Source organism: Apodemus sylvaticus, chromosome 9 (genome assembly GCF_947179515.1).
Source record: "Apodemus sylvaticus chromosome 9, mApoSyl1.1, whole genome shotgun sequence".
NCBI classification, from domain to species: Eukaryota; Metazoa; Chordata; class Mammalia; order Rodentia; family Muridae; genus Apodemus; species Apodemus sylvaticus.
In genome coordinates, this window is record NC_067480.1 from 43,294,809 (window position 1) to 43,322,128 (window position 27,320).

Consider the following 27,320-nt stretch of genomic DNA (forward strand, 5'->3'; position numbering starts at 1 on the left):
GATGTGCATCATCATGCCCAGCCACATTAATTTTTAAAAATATGGTTATAACCAAAATATCCTGACCAAGATCCTACTGTTATATGAATTTTAAGAGTACTAAACTAATACTACAATAATCTAAAGTTCTTTAGGTTTGATTTCAACATTCAGTTCCTCAAAATCTAGGATGATATTGCATTAGAAGTTTAACACAATGGAATTGTGAATCATCTACAACGAATGGAAGCAGTCTTCCATTGCAGCACATCCTAATTGCTGTATCAAGACTGTGTGCTTATAATCAATGTTGAATAGGGACAGAAGACTAACAATAATAAATGACAATATTTTAAATAAATGATAAATGCTATAAAGGTTATATAATTCTATCGTCTATGCCTCTTGATGTTAAGAACAGGTAGGAAAGAATGTAAGAATGCATGGCAATCCATGTACCTTTTTCTCCTGGCTCTCTTGTGATAGAAGCAGTCTCATAAGATCCTGAGGAAGGAAGTGAGAAGAAAAGTCTTTTGTATTCACATCTCTTTATACACACATATATAGGTACATATGACTTGTGCTCTATGTCTAATTGATTTATACATATAGGTACATTTGACTTATCTAATTTATATCTAATTAATTTAGAAGAACAAAAACAAGGGCAAATTCACTAAAACACAATAGACGATACTATGAGTTATTGAACTAGATTTATTGTAGAGAGAAGCATGACAACAACAAAAGTATGTAGATGGTTTCAGTGGTCTTTATTGTCTCTTCCCTCTACAGAGAAATCTGTTCAGGGTGGATCTAAGACCTTAAAAGATGTGAAACTCTGAAATTGCTAGAGGAAAAAACTGAGGACACAGGCAAGACCTGTTTAAAAGGAATCCAAAAGCCCTGGAATTTTAACATGAACTGACAAACAGAGGAATTAGCCCAGAGGATCAACCCAGAGGTCATGTGACCAAAGATTGATCCTGGAATCTACAGAAGGAAAGAACTGGTTCTTCAAATTTGTCTTCTGCCATCTAAGTATGCACACACAGAGAAAGGGAAAGTAATTAATTTTTTTCAGAGAATTGGCAAATGGAATTGCATAAAGCTAAAAAGCTTGTGCAAAGCAACAGCAACGATGAGTGGTTGGAAGCCACAGTGAGCACACAGAAAGGAGACATCTAACATGCTCTGTCTAGAATATAGAGTTAAAAAATTAAATAACAAAGTACATAATAATTCTGTAAATACATGGATGAATGAAGTAAACAATTCTCAAAAGACCCAGTACAGATGGGCAGCAAATATATATTTAAAAAAATCTTCAACTCAATGGCCTTCAGTAAAATGCAAATCAAAACTACATTGAGATTCCATCTTTTTCTAGTAAGAAGGGCTATATGGGTAAAAATCAACAAATATGGATGAGGATACAGGGAAAAGGAAGTCTTACATATCATTAGTGGGAATGCAGATGAATATAGATTATTCCAGACAGTATAGTAATCTGTATGAGAGGTTCTTCAAAAACAAAATGTAGAACTACCAAATGATTCAATACCTCTCCCAAAGGAATCTAAATTGGGACTATAGAGATCAGCACATCCATGTTAATTGCTGTTTTAGTTACAATAACCAAATGTGGGTTTCAACCTAGTTATCTAACAGTAAGCAAGTGGAGAGTAGGAAAGTAACAAAGATTCATATTACTTTGGATGGAACTAAGAAGTACCATTTTTAGCTAAATAAGACACACTAAGAAAGACAAACATCCCATGTCTTCCTTGAGTTTTGTGTCTGGAAAAGAGAGCAGAGACAGAAAGATAGGCAAAGAGAGAAAAAGACAGAAGCAGAAAAAGACAGAGAGAGAGAGAGCATAGATTGAAGTGGCATTATAGTAGAAGAGTATTGGGGCAACAGATGGGGGCTAAGAGAAGAGCTAAAACAACAAAGGAGGGTCAGAGGGCCTGTGGAAATGATCTGGCCTAAATGCAAAATATTTTTGCATTAAAATACCTTTACAAAACCACCATTATGTGTGTATATATATATATATATATATATATACACACACACATATGTATATAAAAACTAAAGGGTTGTTTTTTAGTTGGTTAGTTTTGTTAGTTTTACTAATTACCTTGCCATGTAGTCCATGCCAGCAAAGAACTTGCCATCCTCCGGCCTCTGCCTCTGCATGTTAGGATTAAGAGAGTGCTTCACGCTGTGGTTACCAAAACTATAGACTGCAAGGGCAAGAGGTACATGCAGCTGGCATATTCCTTTTCCTAACCTAGGTTTCCTAATCCATATAGTTCTTGAGAAAAGGCAAAATATTAAAAACAACTGCATGATAACACAGAAGAGAATGTTTGTCACTAAGCACAAAAGACTCAAGTCTCTGTCCTCCTTCTTCAGGATGCTGCATATCAGGGTCACAAAGACACTGGAGCCCAAATCCCAGGAACATGTTAGGGAGAGCAACATGTACAGGCCTTTTGTGACATGGGGAAGTTTTCACTCCACATCCTTTTACTGTCTTTACTTCTCAAAGACCACAGTATCCAAGATGATGACAATTTTAAGATAATGATTTATCTTTTACCGAATGACTACTGCTGTCACAAAAGTATTACACTATTATTTCATGCAATTGTGCCAATGATGCTCTGAAGGTCACCAGCTTTATATATGAGAAAAGGACTGGTGCAGTGATATTTATGCGGATGGAGATTGCAGAAGGGGCAAACAGCCAGCTCTCAGATATTTGCAGGATTCGGAGCAGATTTCACCCAGCATTAAGACCACATGAGGTATCACTGTATAAAGGAAACTAGAAGGCAAGAAGCTAGCAAGTAAATGAGGACCAGAACAAGAGAAACAGGAATGTATAAAAGGAATTGATTTATTACTGCATGCTTGATATTCAGAATACAAAATTAAATTACAAAAATATATAATCTAAAACATTTTAGAATAATCAGTATTTTGAGACTAAACTTGCAGAATATACATTGAACTAGTAGTAAAATAATGGTTTTCATTTCCTAACATAATAATATAATTAAGACTGCCATTCCCTATCACATAAATATTTCCTGTGTTTACAGAATGAATAAAAGGCTCAGACATTACTGTCTTTGCAGGATTCATGGATAACTGCGTATTATATTTATTACCATTCAGAAATAACCAGGAAAATCCATGTCCCCATGGCCACATTTGCTGGCGTATTTTCTCTTTTTTGTTGCTGTTAACTCCTGCAGTCCTCTCTGGTGTCCCTCAGTTTCAAAATCTATATGGCCTTGTTACATGTTGGAGCATCTTCTGCGTATATGCCCAGGAGGGGTATAGCTGGGTCCTCAGGTAGAACTATTTCCTGAGGAACTGCCAGATGGGTTTCTAGAGTGGTTGTACCAGTTTGCAATCCCACCAAGAATGGAGAAGTGTTCCTCTTTCTCCACATTCTTGCCAGCATCTGCTGTCACCTGAGGTTTTGATCTTAGCCACTCTGACTGGTGTGAGGTGGATCTCAGGATCAATTTGATTTGCATTTCCCTGATGACTAAGGATGTTGAACATTTCTTTAGGTGCTTCTTGGCTATTTGATAGTCCTCAGTTACGAAATCTCTGTTTAGCTTGTACCCCATTTTTTTATGCTCCACTATGCTCATAGCAGCCTTATTTATAATAGCCAGAAGCTGGAAAGAGCCCAGATGTCCCTCAACAAAGGAATGGATACAGAAAATGTGGTACATTTACACAATGGAGTACTATTCAGCTATTAAAAAAAAATGACTTCATGAAATTCACAGGCAAATGGATAGAACTAGAAAATATCATCCTGAGTGAGGTAACCCAGTCACAAAAGAACACACATGGTATGCACTCACTGATAAGTGGAATGGATATTAGAAAAGAAAGATTTGGAATGCCCATGATACGACATACAAACCATATGAAACCAAAGAAGGAAGACCACACCAAAGTCTAGATACTACAGTCCTACATAGAAGTGGGGAGAAAAAAATCTCAGGAGATAGAGGGAGAGAGGGATTTGGGAGGGAGAGAGAGGGAAGGGGAAAGGGGGTTCAAATATGGCAGGAAATGCAGAAGTATAGAGCATCAGGAATTTGTAAAAGGTGTGTAGCAGTAGAAGAGGGGAAACTAGGGATAGCCACTAGAACGTCCAGGTGCCAGGGATCCAAGAGGTTTCCAGGACCCAACAGAGAAGACATTAGCTCAAAAACCCCATAGTAGAAATTTCCCCTAACTGATTATATAATAAAGACGACAAGAAACCAATCACTGGGCGAGAAGGCGGGACTTCCAGATTGGGAAGAGGAATAGGGAATGCAGGAGAAAGAGAAGGCCTTGTTGGACTAAGCAAGGGATGCAGACAGAATGTAGGATGACGGAGGCTATTGGTTCAAGTGGCAGATCCACCACTCGAGGATTTAAAACAAAGATTAGTTTATAAACTTAGGATGCTAGCAATGTTCTGCACCCAGCGATTGTGTTATCTGTGATTCTAAACTAAGAGTGGGTACTGTTTTCCTTCATATGGTGAATCAACTGGTTTCCAGAGAAAGGTAATGGTGGCAGAGTGTGGTGTGCAAGAGTGTACCCCAGCCAGATATAGGAATTTGGAAGCATGGGGCAGATGTAGCACAGTCAGCAGTGGGAACTTAGCAAGCCAGATGGAGACAGTGACTTTGGAGCTCCAGAGAGACAAAGCCAGCCTGGGTGAGACAGGCCCTGGATAATGTGGATAAAGGAATAATGTGGTCCCGGTCTGTCTGCAGGGCTGAAAACAGACTAAGGCCACCAGCAGGAGCCTAGCTGCTGATAGTGTGGATTTTGTTTTCTAATATTTCACACTAAAGTACCCAACAAAGGTGAGATAGAACCTATAGAGATCATATCCAGTAGATAGGCACGGCCCCCATTTGAAGGGTGGGGCCACCCACCTCAAAAATAATAATCCAGAATTCCTCCTGACAAAAGGAAATAAAGAGACAAAATTTGGAGCAGAGACTAAAGGAAAGGCCATCCAGAGACTGACCCACCTAGGAATCCATCCCATCTGCAGACACCAAATCCAGACACTATTGCTAATGCCAAGAAGAGCTTGCTGACAGGAGCCTGGTATAGCTGTTCCCTCACAGGCTCTGTAAGAGCTGGACCAATACAGATGTGGATGAATGCTGCCAAACATTGGACTGAGTGCAGGAACCCCAATTTTGGAGTTATGGCAAGGAATGAAAGGAACTGAAGGGGTTTGCAAACCATAGAAGGAACAACAATATCAACCAACCAGACTTCCCAAAGCTCTCAAGCACTAAACCACCAACCACAGAGTATACATGGAGGGACCTGTAGCTCCAGCCACATATGTAGCAGATATGTAGCCTTGTCGGGCACCATCTGGAGGGGAACCTTTGCTCCTGTAGAGGCTTGATGACCCAGTGTAAGGGAATGCTAGGGCACTGAGGCAGGAGTGGGTGGATAGGTGGAAAAGCACCCTCATTGAGAAAATGAGGGGAGAGGGGAGAGGGATTTGTGGAGGGGAAAATGGGAAAGGGGAAACATTTGAGATATAAATAAATAAATAATAAAAAATATGGAAAAAACCAAAATCTATATGGCTATAATGATTGTACACAATCTATGATTTCAAGATAAGGGCTTTAAAACCAGCGAGTAGACTAGCACTGTTAATTTGTAGAAATTAGATTTGTTGTATCTTCTCATGCTAAGTTCACCAACCATCCTTTATGTAGACACATTCATCCAGTGTTAACTGAACATGCTCAGGTCCTGGATAAATTTGCAAATTCTTCTCTCTAACTAAAACTACAAGTGCCTCACATTGCCAATCTCCAAATCTGCTATAGCACAAACACAAGTGTAAGAGCAAATTACTTATTTGAAAATTGCTACTGAAGAAATTTATTTCAGATGGATGATTAACAACTATTTAAGATATGAAGACACCCTCAAACAAAATTGCAGAGACCAATTACACATATAGCTGAAAGTCAAAAAATCCCACAGTGCTCTAGAAACACTATTTAAAAGGTAATATTACATCTTTCAAAATTAGATTACATTGTCTACATGCCAATGTAATAAATGAGCATCTCAAGGGTCAATACTGAGCAGAACAAAAATAACATAGAAAACACTCATTAATAAACCTGTATAATGTAAGGAGTACCTTCAGCTGTTGAGTGAGGAATATGATAAGGAGTACTGTGTTCTGTTCACTTGTAAGTACTAAGCTAGGCAGTACTTAGTACATAGGATACTTAGTTCCTCTATGGGGTTGTAAAGTCATTTTTCCATGATTTTCATATTACCAAGCATATCAAATTTGCAGTTAGTAGATTTCTTAATTCCTTATTATAAATTATAATATATGGATTAGCCCCCATTAAATAGGGCTGGGCATAATGGTGCATGCCTTTAATCCAAGCACATTGGATGCAGAAACAGGCAGATGTTTATGAGTAAAGGCCACCTGATCTATGTAGTGAGTTCCAGGACAGTCAGGTATATGTAGAGAAGCATTATCTCAAAATAAATAAATACATAAATACATATATAAATTGCATTCAATATTGTATTCAATATTGTATACTGCCTTATACAAACCAGACTAATAAAAATTTAATAACTAATGCATGCATGAAACTATAAATATATATAGAAAGGAACTGTAAATTCAAGGAAAAGAAGAATTTAAATATAAGAATGTTATTTTTAATCCTTTATTAATCAGATATGATGAGTAGGCCTCTAAAAGGTGTTAGGACATTTCATTTGTCAGAAAAATTACAATTTGAGTATTTTTCTAAACCTTGGAGCCTCCTCTTTCCCATTTTTAAAACAAGTAATTCAAGTTAGGTGATACTGAATTTAAAATATATTGTTGAGTATATTTTAACAAATACATATTAAAAGATGACTAAGTTATACCACCTTGAATGTTTTATATAATGTTGTTACATTTTCCAGTTTTATAATTTCAATTTGTTCCTGTATTTATACAAGTGGGGTGTGTGTGTGTGTGTGTGTGTGTGTGTGTGTGTGTGTGTGTGTGTGTGTGCAGAGATATTTCCATTTCCTGGAGACAGTATCTGTCAATTCACTTATTAATATAATTTGTCTTAGTCCTTGAAAACAGTCTCACAACATTTTTACCTGTTAAATTCACTATCTGAAGGAATTTAGGGTTGGCTTCCATTTAAAACTTCTTGTCTTGACTGTGAGTCATATATTTTATACATAGTTGATGCTTAGTTATAATTGGGCAGAGGGATGATACATTGTAGATATTCTGTTCAACTGTCACCATCTGAAGGATGATTTTTTAATTAAGAGATGAGTTTAAATTTTGGCTGATCAATTTGCAGTTTAGGGATTAATTTTACCATGTTTTCGTTAAATGTATATAAAGTCTGAGGGTTTCCAGGGCCAATAACTTTGTAAGAATCCAGCCCTAAACTCAGTCTCCTATGAACACTTTTGAGCTTGGTTTTTCATTCTATAGGGCAAATATGGGATACTAAATGATATTGTGCTGTTAATGATGCACAATAGTGACCTGCTATCAGGCAAAACTAGCCTTACAGTATCTTCTATCAGGATTGATGTGGAAATTTTCTGGTCTCTGGGGAAATTTCCCTCTCTGTGAGCCTCAAGTAGTTCTAGTATATACAAGTAGCGCTGTCATTAACTTAGAACCAATATTCAGCTCCCTCGTAGGAGCAGAAACTCTTCATTCCAATTCCTCTGGAACATTTTCTATACATTCTGGTTGTTTTGGCAACTCTGAGTTTCCCTTTTCATTCCTCAGCTGACATGTTCTAGGCATATCTGTCTTTGTGAAGATTGGTTTGGAAGGTTTCTTAAACATGATCCTATGGTTTATTGTAGAACTCAGTCTGTATTTTTCTGTATGTCATTTGTCTTCTGTGACCTGTACTGTTTGTTTGCCAATGCCCCAAAGCTTTTGCTTCATCTACCTTGAGTTATATTTTCTTATATGGGAAGAAGGTTAGTCTGTTACAAAGAAGTTCCATCACACTCTAGAAAGTGATCTCACACTATAGAAAGATCAGGAGTCTTTCTATAGTTCCTAAAAGATAGATTTAAACTAAATCTCCATTGTATCACATCTAGATTTTGTATTGATCTGTTTATTTACAAACTAGATTCCACAGCCATTATTCCCCCTTAAGCATATATAGAAAGTTGATTACAGGTCAGGATGAAATATCAGGTCAGTATAAATAAACATTATATTTTTACCTTTGATTCCAGGGACCTGAATATGTCCTATGTCTATGTTCTTCAGTGTTGCTTGAAGCCCAGAAATCTAAAAGCAAATAATGCAAACATGTGGCATTTTTATAGTAATTTATTTTTAAACTGTTAAACAAAATGCAACATTTAAAAATTGATTGCAAAACAACAAAAATATTAATTGTTCTTGAATCCATGCCTTTAAGTTATAAAACATTGAACATAAACTTCAGCTGAAAGAGCATTGTTTTGGTTAAAATTCAATTCCACATGCAATCACTAATCATCCACCATACAAAGTATTTGAAGTGTGTATCTCACAGCAGTTAAAAGTATTGGCTCTATTTCCAGAGGCCCTGAGTTTAATTCCCACCAGCCATGTGATGATTCACAAAAATGTGTTTTAATGTGTTCAGTTCTCCTTTGAGAGAGGGCTTTCCTCTGCTTAAATTTCTTCACAATTAATCTTTGTGACTATTATCTATGGAAATCTGTCCTTATATCTACGAACTATGGAGTAAGTATTATCCAGGAACAAAAATATGATTATACTTATGCCTATAATAATTATTTATTATATAGATAATCTCTGTTTTATTAGCCATATCTTATAATTAAGAATATTTGTTGGTTGTGTAGCATGCCTTCACCTACATTCCCTGAATCACAGAATCAAATTTAAAGTTCAAACTTTAAAGCTGTCTCATTCTTTATTGTACATAATTACACAAGCATAAAATACCTTCTATTTAATTACATACAAATGTACATATTTCTTAACTACAACTAGATATCAGTACATTTAAATCTAAAAATAAAATAAAATAAATAGCAGATGAATTGTAACCAGTGGGTTGGTACTAATAGAATGCTAACGTAAAATAAATGTCAGATCAGTTTCTTCAGAAGGCAAAAGGATTATAAATATAAACTTATCAAAACATCATAAGCATTATACAATAGTGACTGAAACAGTGCTGGGAATTACAGTGTGTCCACACCCAAGCTCACTTTTTTGCAAGTGATAACCCATTGTTACTATATCACCATGCAGTAATGTCCATTAGTTTGTTTTTCATTTATGCACCTAGAGTTCATGCAGAATACTTTGTTACATGGAGTCACTATGTCGCCTCAGCCTCCTCTAGAATAATACATTTATGAAATGCTCCCTTTTGTTAATGACCCTGAGTGCTTGAGAAGAACTGGTTGTGAAGCCTGCTTCATGAAGTGCCCCACAGGAGGACATGAGTGCAGAATGGCTCCCTTCCCCTTTGGCTAAACTAGAATTTGGGATTTAGGAAGTGCACATACCTCACAGGTACTTGTTTTCAACACAGCTTAAGATGATGAGTTAACCTTGGTACCTTGCAGAGGAAGTTTGCCTGATTTCTTCACTACAATAAGTATGGTGTCCCTTTTTCCCTCGATCTACTGTGGCTTTGGAAGCAATTTTTTAAGTATACTCAACATGTAACTACTGAATTGTTGTGTTCCACCCCTAAGAGAAAGATAGTCTACTTATGCTATTTGGGATTCTTCTATGTGAAATTAGCCTATTACACACACACACACACACACACACACACACACACCCCTCATCACTCACTGAATCATCTTTATAATTTAAAATCACAGAATTTTATTTTTTTAATTTGAATTATATCAATTCCACATTATTTATTATTTTGGTCAAACTGTTAAGGCTAGACCACTGGAAATTGTTTCTGGATAGAGTATTGTTAGGTTTCTGTTGATGTGGTAGACACCATGATCAAAAACAAACTACAGAATTTATTTCAACTTGCAGTTTATTGTCCAACCTAGAAGGAACTTGGGTCAGGAACTCAAGCAGAAACCTGAAACCAGGAACTGAAGAAGAGGCCATGGAGGAACACTGCTGACTGGCTTGCTCTTCCTGCCTTGTTAAGCTTCCTTTCTTGCCAGAACCACCCATCTGTAGAGAGCCTTATTGGGGTGCCTTGCCACCTTGCAGGAACTTGGCATTGACCAAGGTGAAGTTCCTCTCCCAACCTTTGAGCAGGAATTCCTGTGTTAGCCATAATTCCCTCCACCTAAGGTGGAGCGCTCAGACCAAGGTAAAGCCTATTGTTCTTCAAGGACCTATAGTCTACTGAGAGGTACTAGCAACCTGAACCAGTTCTGAGAAGAGTTTCGAGCTTTGGGGGAAGTCGCCCCCTCCCGCCTATATATTTGGAGACCCCCCCATTAAACTTTGAGCCTTGATCAGAAAACCTTTCGTCTTAGATCCATATTTCTTTCACAAGCCCGTTCTATTTTATCCCCAGCTTTCCTTCAAGGTGACCTGTTCGATGTAACTGTGGGCAGTTACACCTATCTAGAGGTGGTATCAACACACAATGAATTGGATCCTCTCACATCAATCCTGACTCAAGGAAACATCCCACAGGCCTGCCTGTAAGTCATTTTTATGGAGACAGTCTCAGTTGTGATCTCCTCTTCCCTGAAGACTCCGTTAACAAAAGCTCACAAGTACACTCTTAGAACAAGAAACATAACTCAGTTTCTAGATTCCTGGCTACTAAGAGCTTTTAGCTTTAGAGACATTGGTGGAAATGTGGACTCCAGTGGAACTAGACAGCTCCACAGTCAAGTCTGACTGTATATAGAACACACAGCTTCTCTCAAGTGGGCTCTACTCTGTGCTGACAGCTTCTCCTCAGTCAGTCCTGTTGTCTCTAACATTGCAACAATCTCAACTGAAAACTGCTAAGGGAAGGAATGAGGGGGGCAAATTTAAAGCTACAGACAAGGTGAGAACAGAGATAGCATCTATAATTATTAAGGAGAAATCTTCTTTGCCAAACACCTTAGTCCATTACTTTTTCATTTAACCTCTCTCCCGTATGCAGGAACAAGAACTCAGGCAGATTCTTTCCCAGAATACATTACTTGCTTCTCGCTCGGTTCACGACAGCTCCTTGTTCTCTTAAGTATTCTTAGCTGGGCTCCATTATTTGCTTTTTTCAGTATGCTTATCTTCTTTACCAGCTACTGGAAAGATGTATTAAGCTCTACATTGGGCATTCTTGGAATAGTCTGATCCAAAATTCCAACCGCTTCCACATCATTCCCAGAAACTAGTCCCACAGTCCGCTATCATCAGGTTTATCACGGCAATGGCCATCACTCTTCAGTACTAATTATCTGAATAGATACTTTTCTGTTGCTTTGACAACTATGTGAAAAAGCAACTTAAGGAATGGAAAATGCAGGCTTCTTCTCCCAGTTTGAGGGTCCAGTCCCTCATGGTAGAGAGATCTGATAGAGGCGCTGATGGAGAGCTAGCAGCATTGTGCATACTATCAGGGAGCAGAGACCAATGCTGGGGCTCAGCTCCCGAGCTCCTTTTCATCCAGTCCTTAACTCCAAGCCATGGCATTCTACTCTTTCAGTTGAACTTTTCTGGAAATACTGTCACAAACCTGCCCAGACTTGCGTTTCCATGGCAATCCTAAATACCATCAAGTGCACAATGACTATTAACCATCATAATTATGCACTTACAAACCAAATGCATTTTGGATTTTTTGAATTATGGAATGTTTCCAGAATTATGAAAATATTTTTCAGATACGTTCAAAACTAACAACTTGAATGGTAAGGTTTTAAGTTTTATGTTAATTTAAGAGATATTTTAATGTTTATTATGCACCAAAGGAATTGCTTACTGGATTTTTACCTAGTAAATGTGTACTTTCACTGTTCAAGATTATAAATTGAATAACATAAATTGTCTAAACTCTGAGAGTCATAGTTATCCTCATGGATGGGACAAATCTCAAAGCTCCCACCCTGAGAAAAAAAGCTAGACAGGAAATTAAGAGCTCCTGAGAGTGGGAAAATAGCCTGTTTCCAGAGATGAACCCCTTGATAGGTTTCACAATCCCAAGTGCTCAGCCCGAAATGTATATACATATGAACAACACTAAATGGACTTGATAGGCTGCATTTATATGTGCAGTAATTTCCTGCACGCATGCAACAATCACAATCAAAGCAAAAGTTTGACCATGAGAAAGAACTGGGAGACATGGGACAATCGGCAGCAGGAGGAAGAGATGAATTATCCCAATACAGTATTTGTGTGTGGAATTTTCATTTGAAAGATTATAAATTCTGCCCACTTACAATGCAGTTATTATATATCTTTGAAGAAAAGCATAACAAGTTAAATCCTCATTAAGGTAAGGATCTGAGGATATGATGATCAGAGTTCCCATGCAAGCAGGAGATTCTCTTCTGCTGCTCTTAACTCACATCCTTAAGATATCAGCTGAAAGTGATATCTCAGGGTATATGGAATAGCCCTTACATTTAAAGATAATCATAAATGTGATCTAACCTCTATGATAAATCATTGGTAAATGTTTCATTTACTTAAATATTTTCATTGTACAGATATTTTGAATAAATGAATTCTGTGGCTTCATAACACAGTAATAGGTTTAGGTCAGAAATTAACCAATGACCACACAGTCAGGATATACCTGATGAATCAGCTCTAACAAGAAAAGGTTTATTGGCCACAGATTGGTTTCTTTATTTCAAATTAAAATTCCTTGAAATTTTGGCTATTTCAGTCCCTGAAGGCATGGCTTACTTTCCAAGAAAATGTTTATGACTAAAACTGTAGATTCTTCCCTAATTTGGGGACTAAGATAATTAGTTCCAAGACTATAACAGAATAGTTTTGGCAGTCTTTTTCAACTTAGAAAATTGGGTTCAACAAATTTTAACATATACTTCTTAGTATAGACATTAGATACTCTTAGAACCATTCTTGAACATGTGTTAAGGACATTATTATATAAGCTTATTCAGTCATTTGGCCCATTTTGGGTTTGAATAAAACGTGTTGGTGTGAGTAATCATGTATCATATAAAATATATCCCAAGAATTTTGGATTTTGAGTCTATAAAACAATCCTGAAAAAACATCAGATGCCTGGTATCAACATTGTTCTTAGTTAATCTATTTAAATATGACTTTCTCAAACTGCAATTAGTCTTTAGCTTTGAACAGCAGATGAAGCTAAGAGAAGAAAGCTGATTATAAATCTTAACTGTTCCATTTCAATATCAAGAAATAAACTCTAACATTTCCATTAGAATATATTTTCCAAATCTACATTCTTTTTTAAAATCAAGAGAAAACATTACAAATGAGTCTGTAAGAATGGGCGTGGCTATTGCTGACAAATGGGGTCATGGCATGGCTTGCAGTGAATAAGTACAGAACATAGCCCCTACAACAGAACAAAGAAGTACAAAGAGATAGAGCCTAAGAAAGGAGAAATCAGAGAAAGAGTGCTTGACTTGAAGAAAAGGAGAAACATATCACGTAGTTTGAAGTTGATCCAAACACAATACATACACTTCTACTTCCTCAAGAACAGCCTTGAATAGTAACATGCTGTACCATGACTACCATGTTGTTCACAACTATATGAATAACAAGGGCTTGAAACTCAAGCCCCAGGAATGGTAACATTTAAAATACTGAACCAGAAATACAGCACTATAACAGAGGCCATAAAGTTAGGGAGGTTCCATGGTTCCTCCAAAGGAACATCAACATCAAAAAATGATTGAGGGTGACATATAACACGACAAAGTATGCACAGAATGGCAAGTAGACTTCACACCGGATGCATCTTTAAGTGGCCCTTTAACTAATAAAAAATTAAGAAATTTAAGAGAGAATTTCACCAAGCACTTAATATTTTTACACATCCTGTGCTAAACTTAAACAGGCTGTTCTAACCCAGAAGGATCCACATAATCTTTAGCAGATAGGTTGGTTATCTATTGTCTTCAGCAGGACTATGGGTTGAAAGACAAATAAAACCACTTTTCCACAGTAAATAAAGTTTTCTGTGTATCTGTGACATGATGTAAAAAATTAAAACCTGACTCCTAATATTATTTTAACTTTTAGTCATGTTTTCACTTCAGAGCATATTAGTCTTAAAGGCAAGTGGTTCTGCTCTATTTAATATGTGAGAAAACAGAAGAAAATATAAAAGACCTAAATGTTTGCAGAACTGATTTACAGACTCTTAAGATTCTCAACATTACTCGAATTCCTATATTTTTCTAATAAAGCAGTGATTAGGTCTGAAAACCAAAGAGTGTACTAGTATCTGAAATGGCCTCAACATGGCCCTTTGACCAACTCATGGAACTTCCATCATGATAGAGATGAGAGACAGAAAAGTATTTCTAGATATATAACAGCTTTGACACTCAATTCTGCTCAAGTTAAAGAAGTAGAAACCAAGGACCCAGGGTAGAGTAAGCAAGTTGAAAGCATTAGTCTTCATTGTTGACTTAATTGGATTTAGAATCATTGAAATCTATGAAGCAATTTACAGGACGAACTAAGGAGGGAAGACTCATGTTGAATGTATACAGGCAACACTACTCCAGGGGCTGTGGTCTTTGACTGAATGAAAATGAAGAAGTCAGCTGAGAATGAGTAGACATCATTTTAGTTTCCCAAATGTGCATCTCAGGTTAGCAGCTTTCTCATACTCTTGTGCCATGATGTAGCTCATGTGATGTACTGTACCCTCAAAATGAGCCAAAACCTTTCTTCCTTAATTTTCTTTTCTCCAGTATTTACCAAAAAAATGAAAAAAGTAACTAATAATTTTCTTACTAATATTTATGTGAAAATAATCAAGATGATAAAACTTTTAGAGTTTGACATACATGTGATGAAATTGTAAATGATTAAAATACATATTTTATTCAATAATACTTGCAATATTATTCAAACATTGAAGAACAGAAAATTAAAATCTAAGTACAAAAGGCACTGAAAAGGTGATGTTTTATATTTTAAAGGCTAAGTATTTCAATGAAGAAACAAAAATAACATTATTTTTAAATTTTTAATATTATTATATGATTTGTATTGTCATCATGAAAGCTTTGGTACCTTCTGAGTTTGGACAAAAGGGAAAATGTGCAAAAAGCAACAAAAGAATATTAAGCAGAGTCACAGTCATATATTCTTTAACAAGCTGCCATGCATTTTGATGAAACACATCAACATTTTTGTTTCCTTTTTCTTTTCTTTTTTTAGATTTTTTATTGGATATTTTCATTATTTACATCTCAAATATTATCCCCTTTCCAAGTTCCCCCCAAAATTCCCATCCCATCCCCCTTCATCTGCTTCTATGAGAGTGTCCAGCACCCACCTACCCACTCCCGCCTGCTGCCCTCAAATTCCCCTACATTTGGGGCATCAAGTCTTCACAGGACCAAGGGCTTTTCCTCCCATTGATGCCCAACAAGGCCATCCTCTGCTTCATATGCAGCTGGAGCCATTGGTCCCTCCATATGTACTCCTTCATTGGTGGTTTAGGCACTGGGAGCTCTGGGGGGAGGGGTCTTGTTGTTTGATATTATTGTTCTTCCTATGGGGTTCCAAACCCCTTCAGTTCCTTCAGTCATTTCTCTAACTCCTCCACTGGAGATCCCATTGGGGACCCTAGGCTCAGTCCAATGGTTGGCAGTAAGCATTCTGCTCTATATTTGTCTAGGTCTCGAAGATCATCTCAGGAGACAGCTATATCAGGCTTCTGTCAGCATGCACTTCTTGGCATCCACAACAGTATTTTGGTATGGTGACTGTATATAGGATGGATCCCCAGGTGGGGTAGTCTTTGGATGACCTTTCCTTCAGCCTCTGCTCCACACTTTGTCTATGTATTTGCTCCCATGAGTATTTTGTTCCCATTTCTAAGACAGACCAAAGCACCCACACTTTGGTCTTCCTTCTTCTTAAGCTTCATGTGGTCTGTGAACTATATCTTGGGTATTCGGAGTATTTGGGCATACCATGTGAAGTTTTTGTGTTTGGGTTACCTCACTCAGAATGATAATTTTCTAGTTCCATCCATTTGGCTAAGAATTTCATGAATTCATTTTTTTAAATAGCTGAATAGTTCTCCATTGTGTAAATGTACCACATTTTCTGTATCCATTCCTCTGTTGAAGGACATCTGGGTTCTTTCCAGCTTCTGGCTATTATATATAAGGCTTCTTTGAACATAGTAGAGCATGTGTCCTTGTTATATATTGGAGAATCTTTTGAGTATATGCCCAGGAGTAGTATAGCTGGATCCTCAGGTAATACTATGTCCAATTTTCTGAGGAAAGAAAGACTGATTTCCAGAGTGATTATACCAGCTTGCAATCCCACCAACAATGGAGGAGTGTTCCTTTCTCCACATCCTCACCAGCATCTTCTGTCACCTGAGTTTTTTGATCTTAGCCATTCTGACTGGTGTGAGGTGGAATTTCAGGATTGTTTTGATTTGCATATCCCTGATGACTAAGGATGTTGAACAGTTCTTTAGGTGCTTCTTGGCCATTCAGTATTACTCAGTTGAGAATTCTTTGTTTAGCTCTGTATCCCATTTTTAATAGGGTAATTTGATTCTGTGGAGTCTAAATTCTTGAGTTCTTTGTATATATTAGATATTAGCCCTTTATTAGATGTAGGATTGGTAAAGATCTTTTAAGCAATGTACAAGAAACCAGTAGCCAACATCATGAAGCATCCCATTAAAATCAGGGACACTCCTTATCTATTCAGTATAGTACTTGAAGTTCTAGCTAGAGCAACTAGACAACAAACGGAGGTCAAAGGTATATAAATTAGAAAGGAAGAAGTCAAAATATCATGATTTACGGATGATAAAATAGTATACTTAACTGACCCCAAAGATTCCACCAGAGAACTCCTAAACCTGATAAACAACTTCAGCAAAGTAGCTGGATATAAAAACAAATCAGTAGCTTTCCTATACTCAAAGTATAAACAGTCTGAGAAAAAAATTTGGGAAACACCACACTTCACAGTAGTCACAAATAATATGAAATACATTGGTGTGATTCTTATGAAGCAAGTGAAAGATGTGAATGACAAGAATTTCAGGTGTCTGAAGAAAGAAATCAAAGATGATCTCAGAAAATGGAAAGATCTCACATGCTCATAGATTGACAGGATTAATACAGTAAAAATGGCCATCTTGCCTAAAGCAATCTACAGTTTCAATACAATCCTCACCAAAATTCCATCTCAATTCTTCATAGAGTTAGAAAGAGCAATTCTCACATTCATTTGGAATAACAAAAAATGTAGGATAGCAAAAAAATATTCTCAACAATAAAAGAACTTCTGGAGGAATCACCATCCCTGACCTCAAGCTGTACTATAGAGCAATAGTGATAAAAACTGCACTGTATTGGTACAGAGATAGGCAGGGAGATCAATGAAATAGAATGGAAAATCCAGAAATGAACCCACACACCTATGGTCACTTGATCTTTGACAAAGGTGCTAAAACAATCCAGTGGAAAAAAGACAGCATTTTCAAAAAAAGGTGCTGGCTCAACTGGAGGTCAGTATGATGTAGAAAAATGAAAGTTGACACATTGTTATCTCCTTGTACAAACCTTAAGTCCAAGTGGATCAAGGACCTCCACATAAAACCAGATACACTGAAACTAACAGAGGAGAAAATGCGGAAGAGCCTTGAACACATGGGCTCAGGGGAAATTTTCCTAAACAGATCACCAATGGTTTATGCTCTAAGATCAAGAATCAACAAATGGGAGGGACCAAGTCTTCCCTTCCTGCTGCCATTTGCACCAGGGAGCCCACTGGATCCATGGCCTTCTGTGCACACCTGCCAGGAGAGAGTGATCGCCCAGCAGCACTTTCACTTCTGAGCTCAGATCTCTACCTTCTCTCTGGAGGGGAACAGCTAGGAGCACATAGGGCATACGATCATTAGAGCTACTGGGACAAGAGTCTTCCCTTCTGTCCACCATTTGTACCAGGGAACCAGGCTGCTCCACAGCCTTCTGTTCACAGACTCTGCCAGAAGAGAGTTGGTTTCCCAAGAGTACAGACACAGGCTTACAGGCCCATAGGAGGGTCAAGCTCCATCCAGAGACAGCAAGACCAACTAACACCAGAGATAACTGGATAGCGAAAGGCAAGCACAAGAACCCTACCAACAGAAACTAAGGCTACTTGGCAATATCAGAACACAGTTCTCCCACCACAGCAAGTTCTGGATACCCCAACACACCAGAAAAGCAAGAGTTTCAAGTTTCATTATGTCCTTCCTTCAAGAAGGACATAAATAACTCCCTTAAAGAAATACAGGAGAACATGAGTCAACAGGTAAAAGCCCTTAAAGAGGAATCACGAAAATCCCTTAAAGAAATAGAGGAGAACATGGGTCAACAGGTAGAAGCCCTTAAAGAAAAAACACAAAAATCCCTTAAAGAATTACAGGAAAACACAAACAAACAAGTGAAGGAACTGAACAAAACCATCCAGGATCTAAAAATAGAAGTAGAGACAATGAAGAAATCACAAAAGGAGACAACTCTGGAGAGAGAAAACCTTGGAAAGTATTAAGGCGTCATAGAGGCAAGCATCAACAATGGAATAACAAGAGATAGAAGAATCAATCTCAGGTGCTGAAGATACCATAGAAAACATTGACTCAACAGTCAAAGAAAATGCAAAATGCAAAACGCTTCTAACTCAAAACATCCAGGAAATCCAGGACACAATGAAAAGACCGAACTTAAAGATTACAGGTATAGAAGAGAACAAAGATGTACAACTTAAAGGGCCAGTAAATATCAACAAAATTATGAAAGTAAACTTCCCTAACCTAAAGAAAGAGATGCCCATGAACATACAAGAAGCTTATAGAATTTCAAACAAACTGGACAAGAACAAAAAGTCCTTGGGCACATAATAATCAAAACACCAAATGCATTAAACAAAAATGGATATTAAAAGCAGTAAGGGGAAAAAGGTCAAGTAACTTATAAATGCAGGCCTATCAGAATTACACCAGACTTTTCTCCTGAGATGATGAAAGCTAGAAGATCCTGGACAGATCTCATACAGAACCTCAGAGAAGACAAAGGCCAGACTACTATACCCAGCAAAACTCTCGATCACCATAGATGGAGAAACCAAGATATTCCATGATAAAACCAAATTTACACAATATCTTTCCATAAATCCAGCAACCTACAAAGGATAATGGATGGTAAACGCCAACACAAGGAAGGAAACTACACCCTAGAAAAAGTAAGAAAGTAATCTTCTTCCAAAAACCTAAAAGAAAGTAACCACACAAAATCAAATACAAAAATAACATCAAAAATAACAGGAAGCAACAATCACTATTCCTTAGTATCTCTTAACATCAATGGACTCAATTCCCCAATAAAAAGACATAGACTAACAGAAATATTTTTCATGTAAATCTTCAATTTTATCAGAAAATATTTGTAATTCCTTTCAATTAATTTAGTAATGTTTTCATGTCTACCATTTTATCTGTATTATTTTCCATGATAATCTTTAATTTTAACATGTTTTTCTACATAATACTTCAATTTTATCTGAAATATTTCCATATAAAACTTCAATTTAATCAGAAAATGTTTATAATTCCACTTTCAATCAACTTTAGGAATATTTTTATGCCTACCATTTTATCTGTATACTTTTCCCATAAAATAGTCAATCTTATAGTGTTTTTCTATATATTTCTTCAATTTTATCAGAAATATTTTCCATGCAAATCTTCAATTCTATCATAAATTGTTTCTACTTCCTTTTTCAATTAATTTAGAAATATTTTTAGGCATACCATTTTATCTGCATTATTTTCAATGATAATCTTCAATTTTAACATGTTTTTCTATATATTACTTTAATTTTATCAGAAATGTTTTCCATGTAAATTTTCAATTTTATCAGAAAATGTTTATAATTCCACTTTGAATCAACTTAGGAATATTTTTATGCCTACCATTTTATCTGTATAATTTTTCCATGATAGTCAATCTTATAGTGTTTTTCTTTATATTTCTTCAATTTTATCAGAGATATTCTCCATGTAAATCTTCAATTTTATCAGAAAATGTTTATAATTCCACTTTCAATCAACTTAGAAATATTTTTATGCCTACCATTTTATCTATATAATTTTCCATGAAATAGTCTATTTTAATGTGTAGTTCTATATATTTCTTGAATTTTATCAGAAATATTTTCCATGCAAATCTACAATTTTATCATAAAATATTTCTACTTCCTTTTTCAATTAATTTAGCAATTTTTTTGGTCTACCATTTTACTCTTCAATTTTCCATGAAAATTGGCAATTTTAACATGCTTTCCTATATATTTCTTCAATTTTGTCAGAAATATTTTTCATGTAAATCTTCAATTATATCAATAAAAAAGAATGAAACAAAACAAAACAAAAATGGAACCTCACAAAATTGGAAAAACTTCTGTAAGGCAAAGGACACTGTTAACAGGAAAAAAAACGGCAACCAACTGACTGGGAAAAGATCTTTACCAATTCTACATCCAATAGAGGGCTAATATCCTATATATACAAAGAACTCTTTTTGTTTTCTTAAGTTCTATGCCAACAGTTCCTCTCCCAATCTCTAGGCCTATACAAAACAGGTCCTTCCAGTAGAAGGAAATGGTGTCACTCAGTATGAATGAAGAAAATTTAACCAATAAATTTTAAAAAAAAGTTCTAAATATATATTTGAGAGAAATTTCTAAGCAATATTATTTTAAGGACTACTACTGCTATGACAATAACAATGATGACGACAATGACTACTACTACTACTACTACTTCTACCTATTAGCAATATCTCTGACTTCTAAGGGCTTTTGAGACAGGAGATAAATCTCTAAAGCAATGACTCAATCTTTATAACGTTGTGACCTTTTAATACAGTTCTTCATGTTGTGGTTATCCATAGCCATAAAATTATTTTTGTTGCTATTGCATATCTGTAATTTTGCTACTGTTATGAATTGTGTTGTAAATATCATATATGCAAGGTATCTAATATATGACCCCTGTGAAAGGGTCACATAGCAGATTTTTACCCCAACATTTGACTCTGAAGTCTTCATTGGTAAAACTGAATGACTAAGATTTTGTAACAAAGCACTACTTGACAGGCAATGTGGGGCACAACTACAAGGACAGAGATATCATGAGAGATATGGACAAACTAAGAAGCCATCAGATTTGATAAGTCCTGGGAAATCCTCAAAGAGAGATTAAAGATGGAAAATACTATAAAAAAAGTCATTAAAACCCATATAATGCAACTTTAGATGGCTTGAAAATAGAAGCAGAGATTGAGATAATATCAATTATAATTACTATCAGTTGGTAATCCGTATGCTATATTTAATAATAGCCTTATACTTTTTGTGCCAAAATATAAGAAAGGATTGCATAAAGATACAAGCCTTATAAGACTTACAAATTAAAATTGAAAAAAATAGTCACAGACAGAGGAATTTAAACAACAACCTACCATACTACCTACCATATGATGAAACTGAAGAGGGGTGGTCCAAGGTTGATAAAAAAGCAACACTAGTTTATCCAGTTACTATAAAATGCTTACCAGAAGATGACAGGCACCCACAAAACTATGAAAAAGTTAAATGGATTCGAGATTTACAGAAATGATCAATTAAAATGGTATGTTATCACCCTCTGGGAAACAGATATTAAATTCATGGGCAACTCAGAACAAAATTATCCCAAAACTGGTAAGACTTGGGATAATTAATAAAAAATAGCAATTTTATAAGCTGGTCCTCAGTTATAATGGCATACATGGTGGATAGAGGAAGGCAGAGGCATAGAACTAAGACATAGGGCTAGAGGTATCACTGTTTCCCAGGATCAGTTGCATTGTGAAGGTAAATATGCTGAGTTACAAAGGCAGCCTTAATTTGATGATCATACCTTGGCACTATGGGTGTTTTGTTTTGTTTTTAGCAGCTTTAAATGCTTAGGACAAGGAGTTGAAGAATAAGAAAAGAAATTTGAGTCATTTAACTAAAATTGTACAAGGCCCAAAAGAAGCCTTCACTAATTTTTTTCTGCAAAGATTGACTTCAGCTGTAAATGAAATAGTAGCACATTCAGAAGTCAGAGAAATACTAATTGAATCTTTGGCTTTTGAAAATGCTAATTTGGAATTCAAAATGATGATTAGGCTTTTAAGTCAAGATCTGTACCATCAGATGAATGGATTAGAAATATGGTTTATATTGGCTCTCATATTTATGAAGCTACTCTGATAAAAGTAATTTCTAAAAATTTCAAGAAAAATCAAAATATCAGATGATTTTATTATGTTAAATAAGGTAATTTGAAAAGAGATTGTAGACCAGTCAATCCTAAAAACAATGTTTGTTTTTTTCTGGATATAATCTAAAACAAAGGCCTCAGCATTCTAGAATATGCAGAAGGTGTGGCAATTGGCATTGGACTAATGAATGCAGATCAGCTAGGGGCAGGGGCAAGGTAAGCCTTTGCCATGTAGAACTCGTACAGGCCCTGATATCAAATTAGATTTAATCGTTCCCTATCAGCGCTGTAGAAACTCATCCACAATGCAATTAAAGGATTTAATGTCTGCTGTTAAAAACAACATGGACCCAATGTTGATAAACTGGGTCTAGAAAGCAATGGTAGTGACAAAAGACCAGGTGGCTAACTCCAAGAGACCTTTCCACTTTGTGAAATTTGTGCTAGGTACTGCTGTTTATTACAGAGTCTTGCTTTATACATGGCTACTATAACAGACTAAGTTGTAAATAAGGATATATTTCAAGAATGAGACCTAGACCATCCCCTAGACAAAGAGGTAGCTGTGAGAACAAGAAGATCTCAGCATAATTAACTCTTAGGGCCCCTTTAGTGTCAGAAACAGTAACAACAACAAATGGCTGATGATTAGCAGTTTATGTCAGCAACTGACTAATTCAGTGAAATCAATATAATTAATAGTCAGCAAGACATGGGCAAAGTCTGAGGTAGAGACGCTGGCCAAGTAGCCAGGGGCTAGCAGAGAGTCAAGGTCAATTACTAACAAATCTAAACTCAAAAGTGCATAGAGCACTTCAACCACCTCAACTATATAAGCAGCACTCAAATAGCACATAAGCATGCCCAGTTTAGCTTAGGGACACGCAAAGAGCTTGTAGACTGTTCATTATTTTGGCCTATGATAATCCAGAGAATTAATCAAACTCAATAGAGTAGCTCAGCCTCTGTCAAGTTTCTAATAATGCCCTATTAAAAAATATGAAGAAAGGAAGTTCAATAGATCTTTTTCCACTCTTAGAAAGCCCACATTCTCTGAGAGTTTCTATTAATCTCTCTTTGTGTCTCATTATTCTGTGATAGCTCTTGATAAGTTGCTTCCATGTTGCATACGCCTATGAGACGCTGCATCATTAAGACCAATTGGAGGGATAGAGAAAACTTTGAGCCACTGTCCCACATCAATCTTGAATAACTATGTATATGCAACATTTTAGGTTCTTGGAGAATGCATAATTAGACCAGGTGTCATTGTCAAAATCAATTTTTTACCTAAGTATGTTGATGTGGATAGCTTTCTCTTTAAAAAAATAAAAAAAAGATTTATTTATTTTATGTATATGAGCACACTGTTGCTCTCTTCAGACACACCAGAAGAGGGCATCAGATCCCATTACAGATGGTTGTGAGCCACCATGTGGTTTCTGGAAATTTCTCATGACCTCTGGAAGAGCAGTCAGTGCTCTTAACCATTGAGCCATCTCTACAGCCCCATGGATAGCTTTCAAAGCGCACATTTTAACCATTTTTTTATATTTTTTTACTACAACTACTGAATATTTTCTTCTAACTGTACTTTAGTAAGATATTTTTCATGCTTCAGATACATCTTAATTCGATACATCATTATGAGCTGTTAATATATTAAATATTTGTATCATGTTTCCAAATAAATTTTATATACAAATTGCTGGACAATGTTTTAAAACTTAAGTCGAAAACAAAACCATTAGTTTACCCATTAAAAATGAATGTTAAGACCATCCAGAGACTACCCCACCTAGGAACCCATCCCATATACAGTTACAAAACCCAGACACTATTATTGAAGCCCACAAGTGCTTGCTGACCAGAGCAAGATATAACTGTCACCTGGGAGCCTCTGCTAGTGCATGAAAAATACCGAGGGGGAATCTCTCAGCCAGCCATTGAACTGAGTACAGGGTCCCCAGTGGAGGAACTAGAGAAGGACCCAAGGAGCTGAAGGGGTTTGCAGCGCCATAGGAGGAACAGCACTATGAGCCACCCAGTACTGGAGTTCCCAGGGACAAAACCATCAACCAAAGAGTACACATGGTGTTACCCATGGCTCCAGATGGATAGGCAGCAGAGGATGGCCTTGTTGGACATCAAAGGGAGAAGAGGCCCTTGGTCCTGGAGAGGCTTAATGCCACAGTGCAGGGTAATACAAGGACAGGGAAGCGGGAGAGGGTTGATTGGGGAACAGGGGGAAGGGAGGGGAGATGGCTTATGGGATTTTCGGGAGGGGGGAACCAGGAAAGGGGACAACATTTGAAATGTAAATAAAGAATATATCTAATAAAAAAAACCATGCCTGGCCCAGGATGTTCCAGAAAACAAAGCCAAATAAAAGTATTTCAGATGATAAAATGGTACTTGCTTCTTTCTGTAGATGATGCAAAGGCTATAGGAGGAGTCACAGTTGCCATAGTCATAGATGTAGCGGTGAAACAAGACAAAAGCAAAAGGAAACTGACATTTTATCACACATTAGAAAATATAAAAGATGATTAAATTACACTATTTAATAAACACATGCAAAACCCTCTGAGATTAGGTATTACTATTATTCTATATAGAGTAGACGAAACTGAGCCCACTTACTTGTTGGAAATGAGGCTTATCTAGCCATATGTTTTGATCTAATGCTCATATTTTAAAAATCCACTTTCAATTTTAATTGAATTTTGGTATGGTGAAGTTAGGCTGCTATCCCAGGACTTCCAGAGAACTTTTCTTTATATTGTCCTTAGGAGTTTGTACTTAGAATATGTTCTGGGTAATATGCACGTGTGAGTGTGTGTGTGTGTGTGTGTGTGTGTGTGTGTGTGTGTGTGTGTGTGTGTGTATGTGTAATATATATGGACAGACATCAATATATTAATACAGATCTGTTTCTCTCCTTTTCTTAAGTCATCTATCAAGTGCACTTGTCCTTCCTGCCATATGACTTAGTCGAGACCCATAGAACTATATCTTCAAGACATACTTGTCTTTTGTCACAGAGATAGAGACAGACTTCCTATCAGTTATGAATACAAATAGGACTCCTCATGTTCTTGTCCATAGGGCTTTTTCCTGCTACTTCTCTCCCCTCAAAAAAATGGATGCTAAGGGTTGGAGCAACAGCTCAGTTGGTAAATTGTTTGACCCCACATACAAATGCCAAATGTGGTGGCACATACTTGTGATCCCAACACTTGAGATATAGAGACAAGAAAATCCCTGGGACTCATTGATCATGAGGTCTAGCATCATCAGTTCAATGAGAGACCCTGTCTCAAAGGAGGTAGATAGCATGTCTGAGAATAACACATGATGGCCTGTATATGCATACATATGTACCAGGCCTCCATATGCATACACACCCCTGAGTACACACATATGTACACATACACACACACATGCACAACACACACAGGCACAATAAACAAGAAATGATTACAAATTGTTTCAAGGTAGCTTTGACTGCCTCTTTCCTTACCTTCCCAACAGCTCGATCTCTTTCCAAAGAGGTCAGCATTTTCTCCTTCAGTAAAGCATGATGCCTCTCATGTAACACCCTTATAGTTGGTTCGTAAGATGCATAATGTAACTTTAGCCTATAAAAGTAAAAGGCCAATTGCATCATCAGAAAGGGTAAAATAGCTACAACAGTGATTTTCATCTAACATCTAATTCTTTTTCTTCTTCTTTCATCCCATCTTTGTGTGCTTATGAATAAAAATGAACAGCCATGTAAAGGTCAACATGCCAGAGCCAAGAAGCACAGAGTGGTATTTCCTGTGTCATTTCAGTCTACCTTGGGTTAGGGATAAACACAGGAAAGTATATTTTTCTTTCATACTTTCCAATTTCCCAGCAGCACATTTTTTTGTGTTCTCAAGTATGTACTCAAAGGACTGCCACAGTTATTTAAAATTTAGAGAGTATAATTTCCAGACAGAAAAGTGCTATGTGCCTCTAATCCCAATACTCAGGAGGCAGTCAGCAGCAGGAGGATCAGAAGTTCAAAGCCAGTCTCAGCCACATTGTCAGTTCAAGACCAGTCTGGGATGAATGAGACCTTGGTTTACAAAACTTAACATCAACTCACAATTCTCAAACAATGGGTCACAAGCAATAGGCAATTAAACCAGAAACAAAGAGTTTTGTTTATACCAAAATAAAAGATAATCTTAACAACATGTTTCATTGACTTCATATTAAGAAAATTAAGTACAAAAATATATTTTTAGTTTGAGCCTATATGACTGTGACTGTGTGTTGTGTGTGTGAAGGTGCCCTAAGAGATCAGACAAGGGTGTCAGATGCCCTGTAACAGGAGCTACATGTACTTACTTGCTGCCTGATATGGGTACTGAGGATGGCATGCAGGTCCTTTTACCATGCTCTTAAGTGTGGAACCATTTCTCTAATGCTGAAAATAGTTTAATGTCTCACAGAAGATAATACTATTTAATATACGACAGAAGTACCTTCAAAATTCTGTTTGGAAAATATCTTCAAGCTATGCTTTAGTTTTTAATGAAGAATATGTTATATGAAGTAAAATATATAGATCCTAAGTTATCCATTTAAATTAATAAGTATATCCATTAAGATCATATATTATCAAAATATAGTAGAACTTCTAACATCCCAGAAAGCTCTGGGATTGTGTATTTGGTGCCTTAGAATATTTTCTCACTAGAAGCTCTTTTCTTTCACTCAGTACAGTTTTTTCAAGCTACATAC

General features: G+C 36.5%; 1 protein-coding gene across 2 annotated transcripts in view; it reads right to left on the reverse strand.

The window, feature by feature from the left end:
* Nucleotides 1–27,320, reverse strand: part of Spag16 (sperm associated antigen 16) — a 979,959-nt gene that overhangs the window by 907,219 nt on the left and 45,420 nt on the right. For both annotated transcript variants that reach the window (XM_052193590.1, XM_052193591.1), the window contains exons 7-9: nt 26,068–26,185; nt 8,299–8,365; nt 439–483 (exon numbers count right to left, since the gene is read on the reverse strand). In XM_052193590.1, coding sequence (XP_052049550.1) covers nt 439–483; nt 8,299–8,365; nt 26,068–26,185 — 230 coding nt within the window. The remainder of the gene's footprint in view (nt 1–438; nt 484–8,298; nt 8,366–26,067; nt 26,186–27,320) is intronic.